This window comes from Neodiprion lecontei, chromosome 4 (genome assembly GCF_021901455.1).
Source record: "Neodiprion lecontei isolate iyNeoLeco1 chromosome 4, iyNeoLeco1.1, whole genome shotgun sequence".
Classification (NCBI taxonomy): Eukaryota; Metazoa; Arthropoda; class Insecta; order Hymenoptera; family Diprionidae; genus Neodiprion; species Neodiprion lecontei.
In genome coordinates this window covers 24,665,576-24,678,800 of record NC_060263.1, presented here as the reverse complement: position 1 = coordinate 24,678,800, position 13,225 = coordinate 24,665,576, and the positions used below count along the sequence as shown (strand labels likewise).

The 13,225-nt window shown below is 39.0% G+C and overlaps 2 protein-coding genes across 4 annotated transcripts in view; one reads left to right on the top strand and one right to left on the bottom strand.

Moving 5' to 3' along the window:
* LOC107227339 (tyrosine-protein kinase Drl-like) overlaps positions 1–13,225 on the bottom strand; it is a 70,040-nt gene that overhangs the window by 18,308 nt on the left and 38,507 nt on the right. For all 3 annotated transcript variants that reach the window (XM_015668454.2, XM_046737220.1, XM_046737219.1), the window contains one exon: positions 7,091–7,361. In XM_015668454.2, the coding sequence (XP_015523940.1) occupies positions 7,091–7,361 (271 nt within the window). The remainder of the gene's footprint in view (positions 1–7,090; positions 7,362–13,225) is intronic.
* Positions 457–4,041, top strand: LOC124293986 (4-coumarate--CoA ligase 1-like). Its single transcript, XM_046737221.1, has 8 exons — positions 457–606; positions 741–878; positions 965–1,093; positions 1,891–2,098; positions 2,175–2,656; positions 2,898–3,297; positions 3,385–3,626; positions 3,719–4,041. Exons 2-8 carry the CDS (start codon positions 870–872, stop codon positions 3,878–3,880), a joined length of 1,632 nt encoding a protein of 543 aa, XP_046593177.1. The 5' UTR covers positions 457–606; positions 741–869; the 3' UTR covers positions 3,881–4,041.

The window sequence follows — 13,225 nt, the reverse complement described above, 5'->3', positions numbered from 1 at the left end:
CAGATGTAATTATAATGCAAATGTGTTTGTTTAAAATACCAAGATTGACCTTTACGTACTATAAAAATGAATTAGTTCGGTGTAGGGTATATTTTGAAATGTTGAAATAAAATCGGCGCTGAGAAAGAAAAAGGAAGGAGGAAGGGGGGCGGCGAGGGTGAGGAAGCAAAACTCTGTAAATCAGTGTCACAACACGTGACAACGACCCCACTTTATAGATAGATGAATTACTTGCAAAATCAGTGTCTTGGATAAGTAGATCATATTAAATTAACTGTGCCTTAAATTGTTTACAAGTTTAACGAAGTTATTGTACAACTCTTTAACAGTGCCTTCCGCACGAGCTGTTGAATAATTTATCGCGTCGTTAACGTCAGGATGCTTACGCTCATATTTCATAACTCAAACCAAATTTTATCAGTCGCATAAACGTCTTTACTAGTATTCGATCGTCGTTCACGAATAGCGGTAATAGGCTCTGAAATTTCGATCACGAATAGCGGTGATAGAATCTGAAATTTCGAATATTTGATTATCCTCGGTTTCGCGATCTAAGCGCAACTTTGGGTACAATTGTTGGATTATTTTTTAATTTCTCAGACTGCGGTAAGTATCAGTACTGGAAAATCTTGTAGTGGAATTTCAAAAAGTCTCGTATCGAATCTTTCTCAGTTTTCGAAAGGTGAAACCTGTCACTAATTGAAACGTATGCGCATTACATTTAATGGTATTCAAAGTAGCTGTGCCATCCGTATTTAGTGCATATTGCCGAGACTCAAAAAGTGTAAACGAATACCCTTAACACACGGCGTGACATTCATTAGAACTTCTACAGCAAAAAACCTGACTGAAAAAGTCCGCCTAAAAATATGAATGTGGTGAGTAAAATATATTTATACTTTGACACAGATTTTCGCTGATTACTTGCGTATGAAACACTCGATCAATCCAAGTCTTTTTTCAGAATAATTCAGGATTTAGAATAAGAAACCACGTACTAGAGGGCGAACAAGTCTCTTACAACGCCAATTATAACAGTGTTGGAAAATTTGTACTGGATAGACTAGAAAGCAATCCAGCCTTGACGGGTCAGGTAATATTACACTGAGAAAAATTTCATTTGTTATAGTAACTAGAAAAATTCAGTAAAACAGGTATCGTTAAAACAACTCTTTGAATATTGTTGGAGTTACGAAAAACGAGATACAACTAACCATTTTGCGCTATTGTTGATCCTTTTTTGGTAATTGCAACGTAAAATCAGTTTGTTCGGTTGACTGTACTTTTTTTAGTTGAGTAAGGCTTTAACATCAATTCATTGTTGCACAAGCATTAAATTTTCGCAACAGTCACAAGAAAATATAGTAACAGTAATTGTAATGAGAGAGAACAATCACGGATACTAGACTTTCTGGTAGCAGCTACAAAACTAATTTTCATTTTGTACCTAGAACTGTAATTTTCGATTGTGGTAAAAAATAAAAATAGTTTAGGACTGGGTGGTAATCGGAACTAAAAATTTCTCTTAGTGCAGCAATATGAAGCACGATATGCAAACCGGATTTTCACATACATGGGACTTTTTTTTTGAAATTCACACGTTTAAATTATTATGTTTTCAACAAAATACATCACAAAATTGGATAATCCCAGCAAAAAAATCATCAACGAAACCATTTTTCATGATCCAATATACCAAAACATTGTACGGAATGTCGGTTTTCGTGCATTATGACAAAAAAAAAAAGATCGATTTGCGCCAGACAACATTTTTTATTCTCCATTGAGTCCCCTGGCAAAATTAGAGGAAAGTAAAATAATTTCCGACAACCAGTACATTAAATTCGGTGAAACCGAGTAAGCATACTCGTTCACGATTTTCCGTTTTAGATTGATACCGCTACTGGCGAAATATACACTTTCGGAAAAATGAGAGAGCGAAGCGTTAGATGCGCCCTATGGATGAAGTCCCAGGGTCTGATTCCACGAGACGTCATTGCGATCTATTCCGAACATCAACTCGATGCAATGATACCTTGCTACGCAGCATTGTATCTTGGGGCTATTTTTACTGCTTCGGATGTAGCGTTGGAAACATGTGAGTACATCGCGTATGACGTTAGATGCAGACGATTTTTATGCAATATATTGGAGATATGAAACCTTTTTTGCAGCTGACTTTTATCACCGGTTGAGTGTCACTAAACCAAAAATAATATTCGTCAGTGAGAAAGGAGTTGCGGCTGTAGAGGAATCGCTTAAAGCAACAAAACTTGATGCAAAAATAGTCGTCTTTGGCCGTTGTACGGGTTTCATTGATTTCGAAAGCGCAATCGCAAAACAAGATGCCGAAGAGGTGATGAATTTTAAGTGTACCCCGATCGAGTCTTCGAGGGAGATTGCTTTAATTCTATTTTCTTCTGGAACAACGGACCTGCCAAAAGATCCTGCAATGAGCCACGCCGCTCTCCTGATGCAGTTTTGCATAAAATCCGAAATTTTTGGAATGGATGGAAAGATTTGCTTGTACCTTCCACACTTTAGTTGGATCACTGGACTACACTGCTCTTTTATGAGTCTAGGTTGGGGTATACCCAGGTTGATAACAAAAGTCTTTGACGAACCCTCAATTTTCGCCATAATCGAAAAATACAAAGTAAGTTTAGACGTTTTTGAAGTATTCTCCATGTATCGAGTAGCCTAATCCGCCACGTAACAACTTCTGTAAGAATTCGCAAATCCTTCTACTGTCTGAAAAAGATTCGTCAAAAATCGGTCGAGATTGCCAAAGTTTAAATTTAGTTGGTGAAAAAATGTATAGGAAAACTTGCATGGCAGAGGTGACCCGAATTTCCGTTGAAATAACCACTCAGAAATTCAGGTACATGTAATTTCAGGTGAACTGGCTTCACGTGAGTCCCGGCATGCTCAACAGATTCTTAAAATCTGACGTATTGGGCCTCTACGATCTTTCTTCTTTAACTCGAGTGATTTTTAGTGGAACACCGCTCTCCACAACGTCTTACGAAGCTTTGTCCAAGCGCTTCCCGAAGATCCAGATCGTCGTAAATTACGGCACGACGGAAGTTGGATGTGTTTCACTCCAGTCGCTGGACTCAGGGCTTACCACCTTCTGCGGTAAAATTGTGGAAAATGCAAAATTGAAGGTAATCGATCCGGATACCAACCGCTTGTTGGGTCCCAGTGAAAAAGGTGAACTACTGCTGAAGAGCACCTTCATGATGAACTCTTATTATGAGAATCCTGAAGCCACAGCCGAGATCGTTGACGAGGAAGGTTAGCGGGATTGACAGACCTTTAGGGGCAAATTTACAATGGTATTTGTGGTTCTTGAAATGTTGTCCGCTTATCCTATCATTCAAGGATGGGTCCACTCTGGAGATTTCGGTTACTACGATGAGAATGGGAACGTTTTCGTGATTAACAGAATTAAGGAGATTATATGGTATCATGGTCGCAATGTATATCCATCCGAAATCGAGAATCTGATACTGACTCATCCTGGAGTCATGGAAGTGGCTGTTGTAGGCCAACCGCATCTTGATGATGTGGAACATCCGATAGCGTTTGTGGTCAGGGTAACTGGCTCTGACATACGTGAGGAGGTAATTTTTCATCTATCATTCCGACACCTTGCTATGAGTTCATAACCCCAGACTGAAGGTTGTGCCGTGGCAATTCACTCAAAATATTTCAGATCACTGAAACCGAAATAGTTGATTTGGTAGCCGCAAGGATGCCAGACCACTATCGACTTCGTGGTGGCGTTACGTTTCTCGAGGATATTCCCAAAACTTCGACCGGAAAGTTCCAACGCCGAAAACTAAGAGATTTGGTGAGGGCCATGGTGACACCTTGAATTTACCTGTTTAGCAATAAACTACGTTAGTTATTTTGTATCCAGCCCAGTAATTCTTAAGAAAATATTATTAAGCTTGTATAACAGACAAATCTCCTATCTGATAACGATCGCTACATTTCATATTCAATAATATGAATATGTGGAATGAGGATATAAAATTGAGAGTTCTTACTGAGATACGCTAGATTTTGGAACAATCACTATCTGAGTTCAAGAGGTCGTTTGCTATCAATAGCCAACGACCAGTCACATTACCATTGATAAGCAGATCCACAGGTCAATGGCTGAGAGTTTTACCAGCACAATTCCACACAGATCACTTCATAATTAGACGGCACGCTCACTTTTCCAGCAAAATCTTCAATTCATTCATTCATATACATTCTTCAATTGAATAAAAAAAAAAAGTTGTTCGCCGTAGAGTAAGAAACACGTACCTTCTATTCGTGCATATAATATTTTAAGTGAAGAAAGCTTCGATCGATTTAAAAAATATGAGATAAGCTGTTGTTTCGTTTGACGTGGAATTACCCGTATACCCGTACCTTATACCGGTGTAAATGTTGCCCGCGTCTCGACGGGATTCAAGCCTCAAGGAATCGGTCCATTGACCGTGGGATCTATAAAGGGAAGCTTCCCTTCCTCTTCTCGCAGGTTTTGGCCAGCATGGACATAAACCGCCCCCGTCTGCCGACCTCGGGACGACCGCAATCAAACGGTGGCAAACTGAGATTTACGCTCGTCCGAAATTAAGTCCAGCTGGATTAACACGAACCCCGAGGTATTTCGCTATCGCGTTCCGTGGGGAACCCCTTTTTCCGTTGTTAGTTATAAAAGTAGAGTGGCTCGAGCTTACCGAGCTTAAGTAAATGAACGAGCCGCGTTTGTTTGATTGAAAAAAAGAAACCCGATTCGCGTTTCGGATAGCCGCGAATTTTCTTGTTTTTCTCCTTCGGACGCGGGAGGCTTATGAGATATCCGATTTCACGCCTTCTCCTGTTTCTACGTTTCAGTATGTAGAAGTGTTGATTTATCCGACATTTGTTGTGTGAATGTAAGTTTCTTACTTTCGATTGCTTTTTTCCAATATTATTGACACGGTCAATCTCTCTAATTGTAAGAAATGATTTACACTGTCGGACCATTACCCACCAATTTTATCCTTAATCTTGAGAAGTAATAATCAATATTTCTCTGAAAAAATCGATTATTTTTGTCATTCGGATTTTCTATTACTTATAAAAACTGATATTCTAATTCTGCAAGAATTGCAAAAGAGTATCGATGAATAAGAATTCGTTTAAATTGTACGATCTCTTCTTCTTCGCAGTTATTCTCAAAAGTACCTACCTGAGTAGTTGAAACGTTCATCAGTCTGCTTTATAGATCGAAATATTGACTGGTTTTAATTCTCGAAAGATCAGAAACCTGAATGGTTCAAATTTCCGCAGCTTCTGTTAGTCATGAAAAATTTTCTTGAATCGAATTTTCATTTCTCAAGCCAAAGATCTTAGAAAATTATAACAGTTCGGAATGTTCACTCTTCGTCCATTTCCACCATTTGGCCATTCCACCCCTCGAAGCCTTGAACGCTCGGAATTTTCGTCACCTCTAGAAAGGTGTACGCAGTCGGAATATTGACCATTCGGAATATCGACGAGCATGAAAGTCGTTTCAACGATTCGGTGTGGTAGCAACCGTGTGAGTTTTTTCAAACGAAATAAATTTTCGAGACTTTCTTTTACAATTTTCCCGAATGGCATACGCAGCTCAAACGGTTCCAACCGTTTTTCAACCCACAGAGGCTGATCAGCTTCTAAGTTCCCGAATTGCGAAACATGAGTCGTAACCAAAACACTCGGTCAGAACACATCTGCAGTAGTTCTCTTCGGGTGTATTTTGCGCCCCGTTTTCCACTCGCAATCAGCCGAACCGCCCGCTGAGGTATTAACTTCGTTTTAGAAAGGGCCGGGGGGAGCGGACCGACAAAGAAGATAATAACACGGTGCTCAGGTGAAAGGGTGCCCTTACATTTAATCCGAAAGGCTGCGGGGAAAAAGCCTGTTCTTGCCGAGGGGGTGTAACGGATCGAGTGTACCGAACAACCGATCGTACGCCCGATATTTGAGTTCCCCTCCTCTGTGAGCGAGGCGACGCGGATTACGACTCGGAATATAATTTTCATCGAGCCCTGTTTCTCAGCCCTCCGTCAACCGTCGGAAAAGCCCCGAGTCAAGCGGAGCTTTTACAATTCATCGTAACTTTTCAATCCTCACTTCGCGCTTTTCTCTGCATCCAGCACGCGAGTTTGTTTTTACAAAGAAATACACTCGTGAATTTCGAACGGTCGGTGTGCAGAGAATTCGTTATTAATACGTAGGGTGGGTTTGCATTATGGTCATATTTCGCGATATATTCATTCACTCTGTTTCTGCACTTTCTTTTTTTCCATTAAATCTCCGCGCGAAATTCAATTTTGCTACGGGATTGCTTTTCGTTGTTCTACTTCGAGTACTGTAACCGGATCCGAGACCGGATCTGTCAACTCCGCGAGGGGATGTCGCCCTGCGACTTTCCGACCTGACGCTCGACTCCACCAGCTTCACCCTGTTTCCCGTCAATTTCAACAAACCACCCGGGGATACCGTGTTTCAAATTTCTTTTTTTTTCACACTACTACGCGTTATCAAGTGCGCGTGTGTTGGCGGTAAACATGCTGCAGAATCCAGTGGGCACGCAAAATATCGCTGATTGTGAGTGAAACACAAACTTCATTGCAAAGCCGGACGATTTCACTATCAGCACAAAATCTGTACGAACTCGAATTTCGTTAAATCCTCAGGATAATTTCACTCAAGAAATTTGGAATGAATTTTTGCACCGAATGAAGAAAAATAAAACGTAATTAATAAACGATTAAATAGACCAAATACAACGACTACACTGGAATTTGAACTTGAAACGGTAAGACTGATATAACAAGATTGAATAACCTGATTGAATTTCTTACCTGAGAAATTCAGTCTTGAATGATTGATCTAAATTCAAAAATGGCAAACCGCTCGCGAGATCCTCCAAACTCATGAAATAATCGAATTCCTTTTTTACAAAATTTAGTTTCGAGTGTTTAAAAAAAAGTTGAAAATTGCCCGTTGTCCATTTTACTGCCACGTGTTTAAAAATATAGTTAAAAAAATATACTCATACCTTTGAGACAAATTTTATTGCGTCTGAAGAGTAAAACAGTGTCGTTGTATCGGGTTCCAGGTGGCGCTGTGACGTTCAGCCTTAAGACCAACGGAATCTCGGCACTGGCGTCTCCGGAACAGGGCAAACGTATCCTGAACACCTGAAGCTTGACCGGAACTTCTCCCTGGGCCGAGACGTTCACCCTCGGTGGTAGTAGAGCCGTCATCCCGGTGTTGCCTCGACCCGGCGTCCCGACGACTTCGTAGTCGAGCTGCATGGAGTAGGGAAGCTGTTGGCAGGTGAGAAAAGAGCCCGTGTTAAAAGCTTCCACCCTTTCATTCTATGAGCTTTTCTGTGTATCCACTTTCGTTCCGTTATTCCAGGTACTGGATAGGAAATCATTGTTTCTCTTTTATGCATACCAAAACGGTTTGATCGCATATTGAAAAAGCTCACGGCAGACTTGTGGGGCTATAGATCGTTATTTGAATTTAAAGCTCGATGGAGATTTTTCATAACATCGAGCATATTTTTCTAGCTGTGATTAATTTCAATTCTGTACACCTGAAAAAATTAGTTGCAAAGAATCCGGGTTAAATACTTCATGAATATACGTAGACGGATAAGTTTGGCCATTTAACGTGAATTAATATTCTTCAATTTCATGTGATGAATACTCGTGATCGTTGAACAGCGTTGGGTAAATTATAGATTATAATGATTAAACTTGTCTCTTTGAACTGGAAAGCACGTTTTTCTAGTCGCATATTTGCTTTACAGAAAGCAATATCATGTTTTGAATTCTGCAGATGTGATCAGTCCCTTAGAAAATTCCCATTATTCGGTAAAAATGTGTCAGAAATCGACTTTTGAACCTTGATAATTGTGCACCAGTCCCAGCAATTTTAGTCTCATTGTGTGTTTATTCCTTTAAAATGATATATATGCCCATTTCGAGATCGTTTAGAAGGGATTTTCTGTATGCTCAAACGTGATATCATCGAAAGTTAATTTATAGGGTTTCGTTTTGTCAAGAAAATAACGAGTTAACGCAATTCAGGATTAATTTAATTGTTAGACGATTTGTACAGAATACATTAAAATTTAAAAACAGAAGAAAAGTTTTGATTCCTGTAACAAATTGGCAAATAATACAATCTGAATGAGTTCAATGTTGACTTTGCCCTAAAGTTATCGGAAACAGGACCTTCTCCACTTCTATTAGCAGTTAAACATTTTTTCCTACGTTAAGGAGAAATTCTTCACTTAACGAAATTCCACGCAAGCAATTTCAGATTCACTTTTTGAACCTTGATACTATATCTTTTGTATTTATTCAATTCAGTTCATCTCACTGCTGTAAGTATAGTAAGAGCGCTTAAGTAACCGAGTTCGGCGTACAAAGGTGCCTACTTTGTACCGCAAAAGTGCTTGGCGTTCAACTCGCAAGTTTGCTCTCTGGAGTAAGTATAAGCACTCCTAGTCTATGGAAGGAACAGAAGTTTCGCAACCCAAAAGTTGCGGGTGTCAGTGTAAATAGGCGTGAACGAGACATGGCAGCGGTTTTGGGGCGTGCGAAAACTTACTTCGCGCAGCGAGTTTTTTCTTCTTGATCCTTACCAAAGTTGTACCCCATTACTCACTACTTACTGTTTATAGCAGAGTCAATGTTCATGTCAGTGATGAATTTTCTCAATTAGTTGAGTTCGGAAAGCAAGTATCGGATAAACGATCGTTTCTTACAGCGAAAAAGTAAATTCGTGAGACAAGAAGGAAAAACGTGCTTTTTGAAACACAAATAGATACGACAAATCTGGCAGATCCATATTCAGATTTCATGATTACTATTTTTTGCAATCATTTGCGTAGAAGCAGTATTTTCATATTAAATCATTTATCATCATGAAGGTTTAAAAAAATTCATATATCGCTTTATAATCAACCGAGAATTAGTTAACTAATGTGGCAAAGTTGGAGATTCATTCTAGCGATCTGATGAATAAACAAATAGTACAAAAAACGATCGAATCAGGGTTTAAAAAATGATGCTAAAGTTAGTTAAGTTGAATTTTGTTTCGAGAATCTCTTGCGAATAAACAATAAAGAAATTAAAACCCTGAAATTGAAAAAAGAAGTATATAGTCTTATACATATTATAAAAAGGATTAGGTTATTGGTCTGATTTCGTTTGTTCATGCGAAAATTAGATTGGTCGATAAAATACTGATGAAAGTTGAGCAAATTGTCTAGTGAATTCTTTATAAATCAACTCGACTGAGTTTCTACATTAACGTTAAAATATTTTCAGTAAAGCATAACTTTGTTACGAACGCTTTGATGGAGACTTTTCAGTTGAAATTCGTAATTGTTTTTCGTTAAAAATCTGTGCACCGAGGTTTTTAATAACAGGGCGTCTACACTTTGGAAATTTGGGCGTGTAAGAATTTAGTCCCATATCACGTGGATTATTTAACTAATATTCAACTTGACGAGGTTTAGTCAGACTTTTCAAACCATTTTGACAAATTTCTTAGCCGACTGTACGTTCTATGGATCTTTAGGTCATAGAATTGAGTATTTGAATGAAATTTTTTTATTTCATATTCTTGTAGATTGGAAAAAAATATTTCGGACGTATTTTTTATTTTTTCGATTGAATCAAAATTGCCATTAATATAACAGATCGAAAACTATAACATTGTGACGTCACCCATGTTAAGATATATCTATATATATTAAAACCAGTGAAATTCAATCACCTATAAAATGAAACATTATCATTTTTAACGAAAAACAAACAATACGTCCTCATTATTTTGGATTGCACCGCATTATGCACCGCTAAAAATATAAAAAAAAAATTTCATTCGAATACTCAATTCCGGTGGAAATTCCATTATCTCACCGGCTGAAAGCGGTTTTTCACATTTTCCGTAAAACGCTCGGCAAGTCTCGCACGAAATCGCAGAATATCACACCGGCGAATGGCGCGAGATAGGCCTGCTTATCCGTTCAGAAACGCAGGTACGTATATCCGTTCAGCGAGCGGACTCTGAGGTTGAATATACCGGTTAGACACGCTATAAGTTTTACGGTGTGTAATAAATAAAAACTCTCGTGACGCCTCGTCAACCTTCTCGCCCCTGACCCGGGGGTTGAGGCGCAGCCACGCGTTGCGTGCCGGCACTTCAGCTTATAGGATTAAAATACATCGTTTATCGTGCGAAACTGTACGACTTGTCGCTTAAACGGGGTAATTGAGACGTCGTTTGTTCGGTAGACCCTCGGGGATTTTGTACCACCTCATTGAGTGCCGAAGGAGTGGATGAATTTCGGAAAGTTTATTGTTCCCGAGTGTCGCACGCATAAATCTGACCTTTGACGGGAGAAAAGTCAAAGCGTAGGCAAGCGAAATATAGAACCGTCAGACTTGTGACTAAAAATACAGCAAACCGAAACATTGAACTCGTTAGAATTCTGAAGATTCTATTTTTTGGTTTTTTATGCTTTAACATTCTACATTTAAAGACTCTTCCGTATTTAAACTTACCGCATTTTAAAATTCAATTACATGGATTATCGAGTTTTTGAAAATTCGTCGTTTTTACCTTTCTGTTTTCCAATGGTTCCACCCTTTTATTCCCAACCCTACAAGTTTTCACTGGTACTGATAATGTATTCTCAAATCTCACCACGACGATGTTCATTTAGATATTTTTTTTATACCCAAGTCTAACTGACCCACGTTTTCCCGACTCTTCACTAAGGAGGTTATTCGCCATTGAGGAATATTTGTCCTCAGTTATAGCTTCAAAATGTACCGCGCCTCTTCGAAATTCTTGTGCGAAAAATATCTTAGGCTCTGCGTCAGCTGACAATAATTTTGAAACTGTTCCGAAATTGAAAATAATTTCTATCACCGTTCATTTAAAAAATTCCTAGACCTTGAATTCTCTTGTAGACGTGACGTGGATTAGAACGAATCTGGTAGATTCTCACAATCAGTAACTTGACACCAAGCATCGATATTTGCGCTTTTGTTAATAATTCGAGTATTTTTTGTTTCTGTATTTTCAGAGATAACCTTGTGGCTTGCGAATATATTAATTGTACAAGTACTCAATGGGCGTTCATGCGGTACTAAAATAAAAATGATCCGATTTTCACTCACCAGTATTCTTAGAGATACGACGTATGCTTCAGACTGGTTGAGATATGCGAGGGATCCGAAGTGTCAGAGATTACAGGGGTAGAAGACTGAGTGGAGCGGGCGGTCGACCGAGAGGGCGAATCGTTTTCTTACACCGATTACGCGGATCCTCGATCCATCCTGAAGTGTGCGTTGAGCGAACGCGAGGAAATCACTCGAGGGTTGCGAACTTTGGATTGAATTTCATTCTCGAAACACTACGACAACATCGAATAGCTTCGGTGCTCCGAAATTCCTCATAAATGTGAGTATGTACCGTCGATTTCAACGATTTTTCGATCGACTTGGCGATCAGACCGTTTTTTCAGGAACTGGAAATACCACGAAATTTCCAAATGTCATTTCGTGTTTTATTCGCACCCCGCTAATATCTATTACAAAAGTTGTTCGAACTATCGCAAGTATCTTATTTTTTTCGATTGAGCTTTACATGCTGCCTCTCGTATCGTGAATTGGACGAATTTTAATCTCTTCGAAATTCTTCAACGACGAAATTTTCCACCAAAGAATTCTCACTTTTAGAATATTTTCGTTTTTTTGAGATCCGTAGACCAGGGGAAAATTAAGTTACCGGAGAAGCTGAATTCGAAGAAAATTTGGGAAAACAAACGAATTCAGTCGTCTCAGAATTTGAAAACATTCCAGCGTACATTTTGTTCAACGACTCTGTCGTCCCGAGCCCTTCCTGATCATCCGAATCAAATCTGACGACGAACCCTGTAATATACGCAGAGCTTCAAAGCGAGGACGTTTATTTTTTTTTATTCTCCGGCTTTATTATTTTTTTCACCGAGGGGTGAGGATTGGAGGTGAAAACGTGGGGAGGATTCGAAAATAACAACAAGGACGATAACTACCTCGATAATGATAATCACAACTCTTTGAGGGGCTACGCGAACTCGTTCCTGCATCAGAGGATGGAAGGTTTGCTCGATTATACTTCCGACGTTGCGCCGAAGGGTTTCTCGGCGGGTGCATGAGCTGAGCTACTGTCACCCTCCTTATACAACACGAGGGCAGCAGACGTTCCTTGGGTAAACATTTTCACGCAGCTACATTTGAGAATTGGGAATGAGATATCGAGCAAACAGCTTGCCGAGTATAATTGGTGTTGAAAATTCGAACCTTCGACGTAAGAATTCTTTGGCTATTCTCCGGGAGCCTTATTCTCAAGATTTATCATTTTTCACAGTGAAACGACGATGGAAGTACTGCAACAAAGTACAACTTTAATGTTTTTCAGTCAAAGTCAGCTAAGAATCAATGTCAAAATTATGTTACCTTGGCCGAAAAGATATCGCAAGGGTGTAAAGAAATTATCTAACTGAAAAGCAACGAGATGTACATCACTTCACTGTAACACAAGTGACAAAATCTTAGAATAAGAAAGAGTAAGGTCCCGGATGACCGGGTAAAGTTAGTAGCTTTTTTGTTTTGTGTTTAGGTTGTTACACTTTATTCTACCAGAACAATTCAAGAAAATAAATAAATAAATTATAGATAAAACAGTCGACAAAATTTTAAAGACAAAATAGTATAAATAAAATAGTTCAAATAAACAGATTGCAATAAAGGGTAGAAATAAAAGTGTACATGTATAAAAAATCAAAAGCTATTCATTCATTCAAACATTCACACAATTTAAAAATACGCCTTCGATACACAATACGTTAAAATAAGCTGCTTTCTTGTCTTAATCTTCGAATTTTTTTTTTTTTGGCTAAGCAGCTCTCAAACAGCGTTGATGCGGTGATTCGGAAAAGGCTTGGCAAACTTTTAACGTCAACGATGATCGATGATCTATAACTGCTCCGAGTGACCGTAACAACATAATTTCGATACGCGAGTTGACGCTGATTGTGAAAATTTTGACGTTTGATGTCGCGTTTCGAATAAGTTGGCTCCCCTGCCTTGTAGACGAAAACATTGTCACGGTACAATTT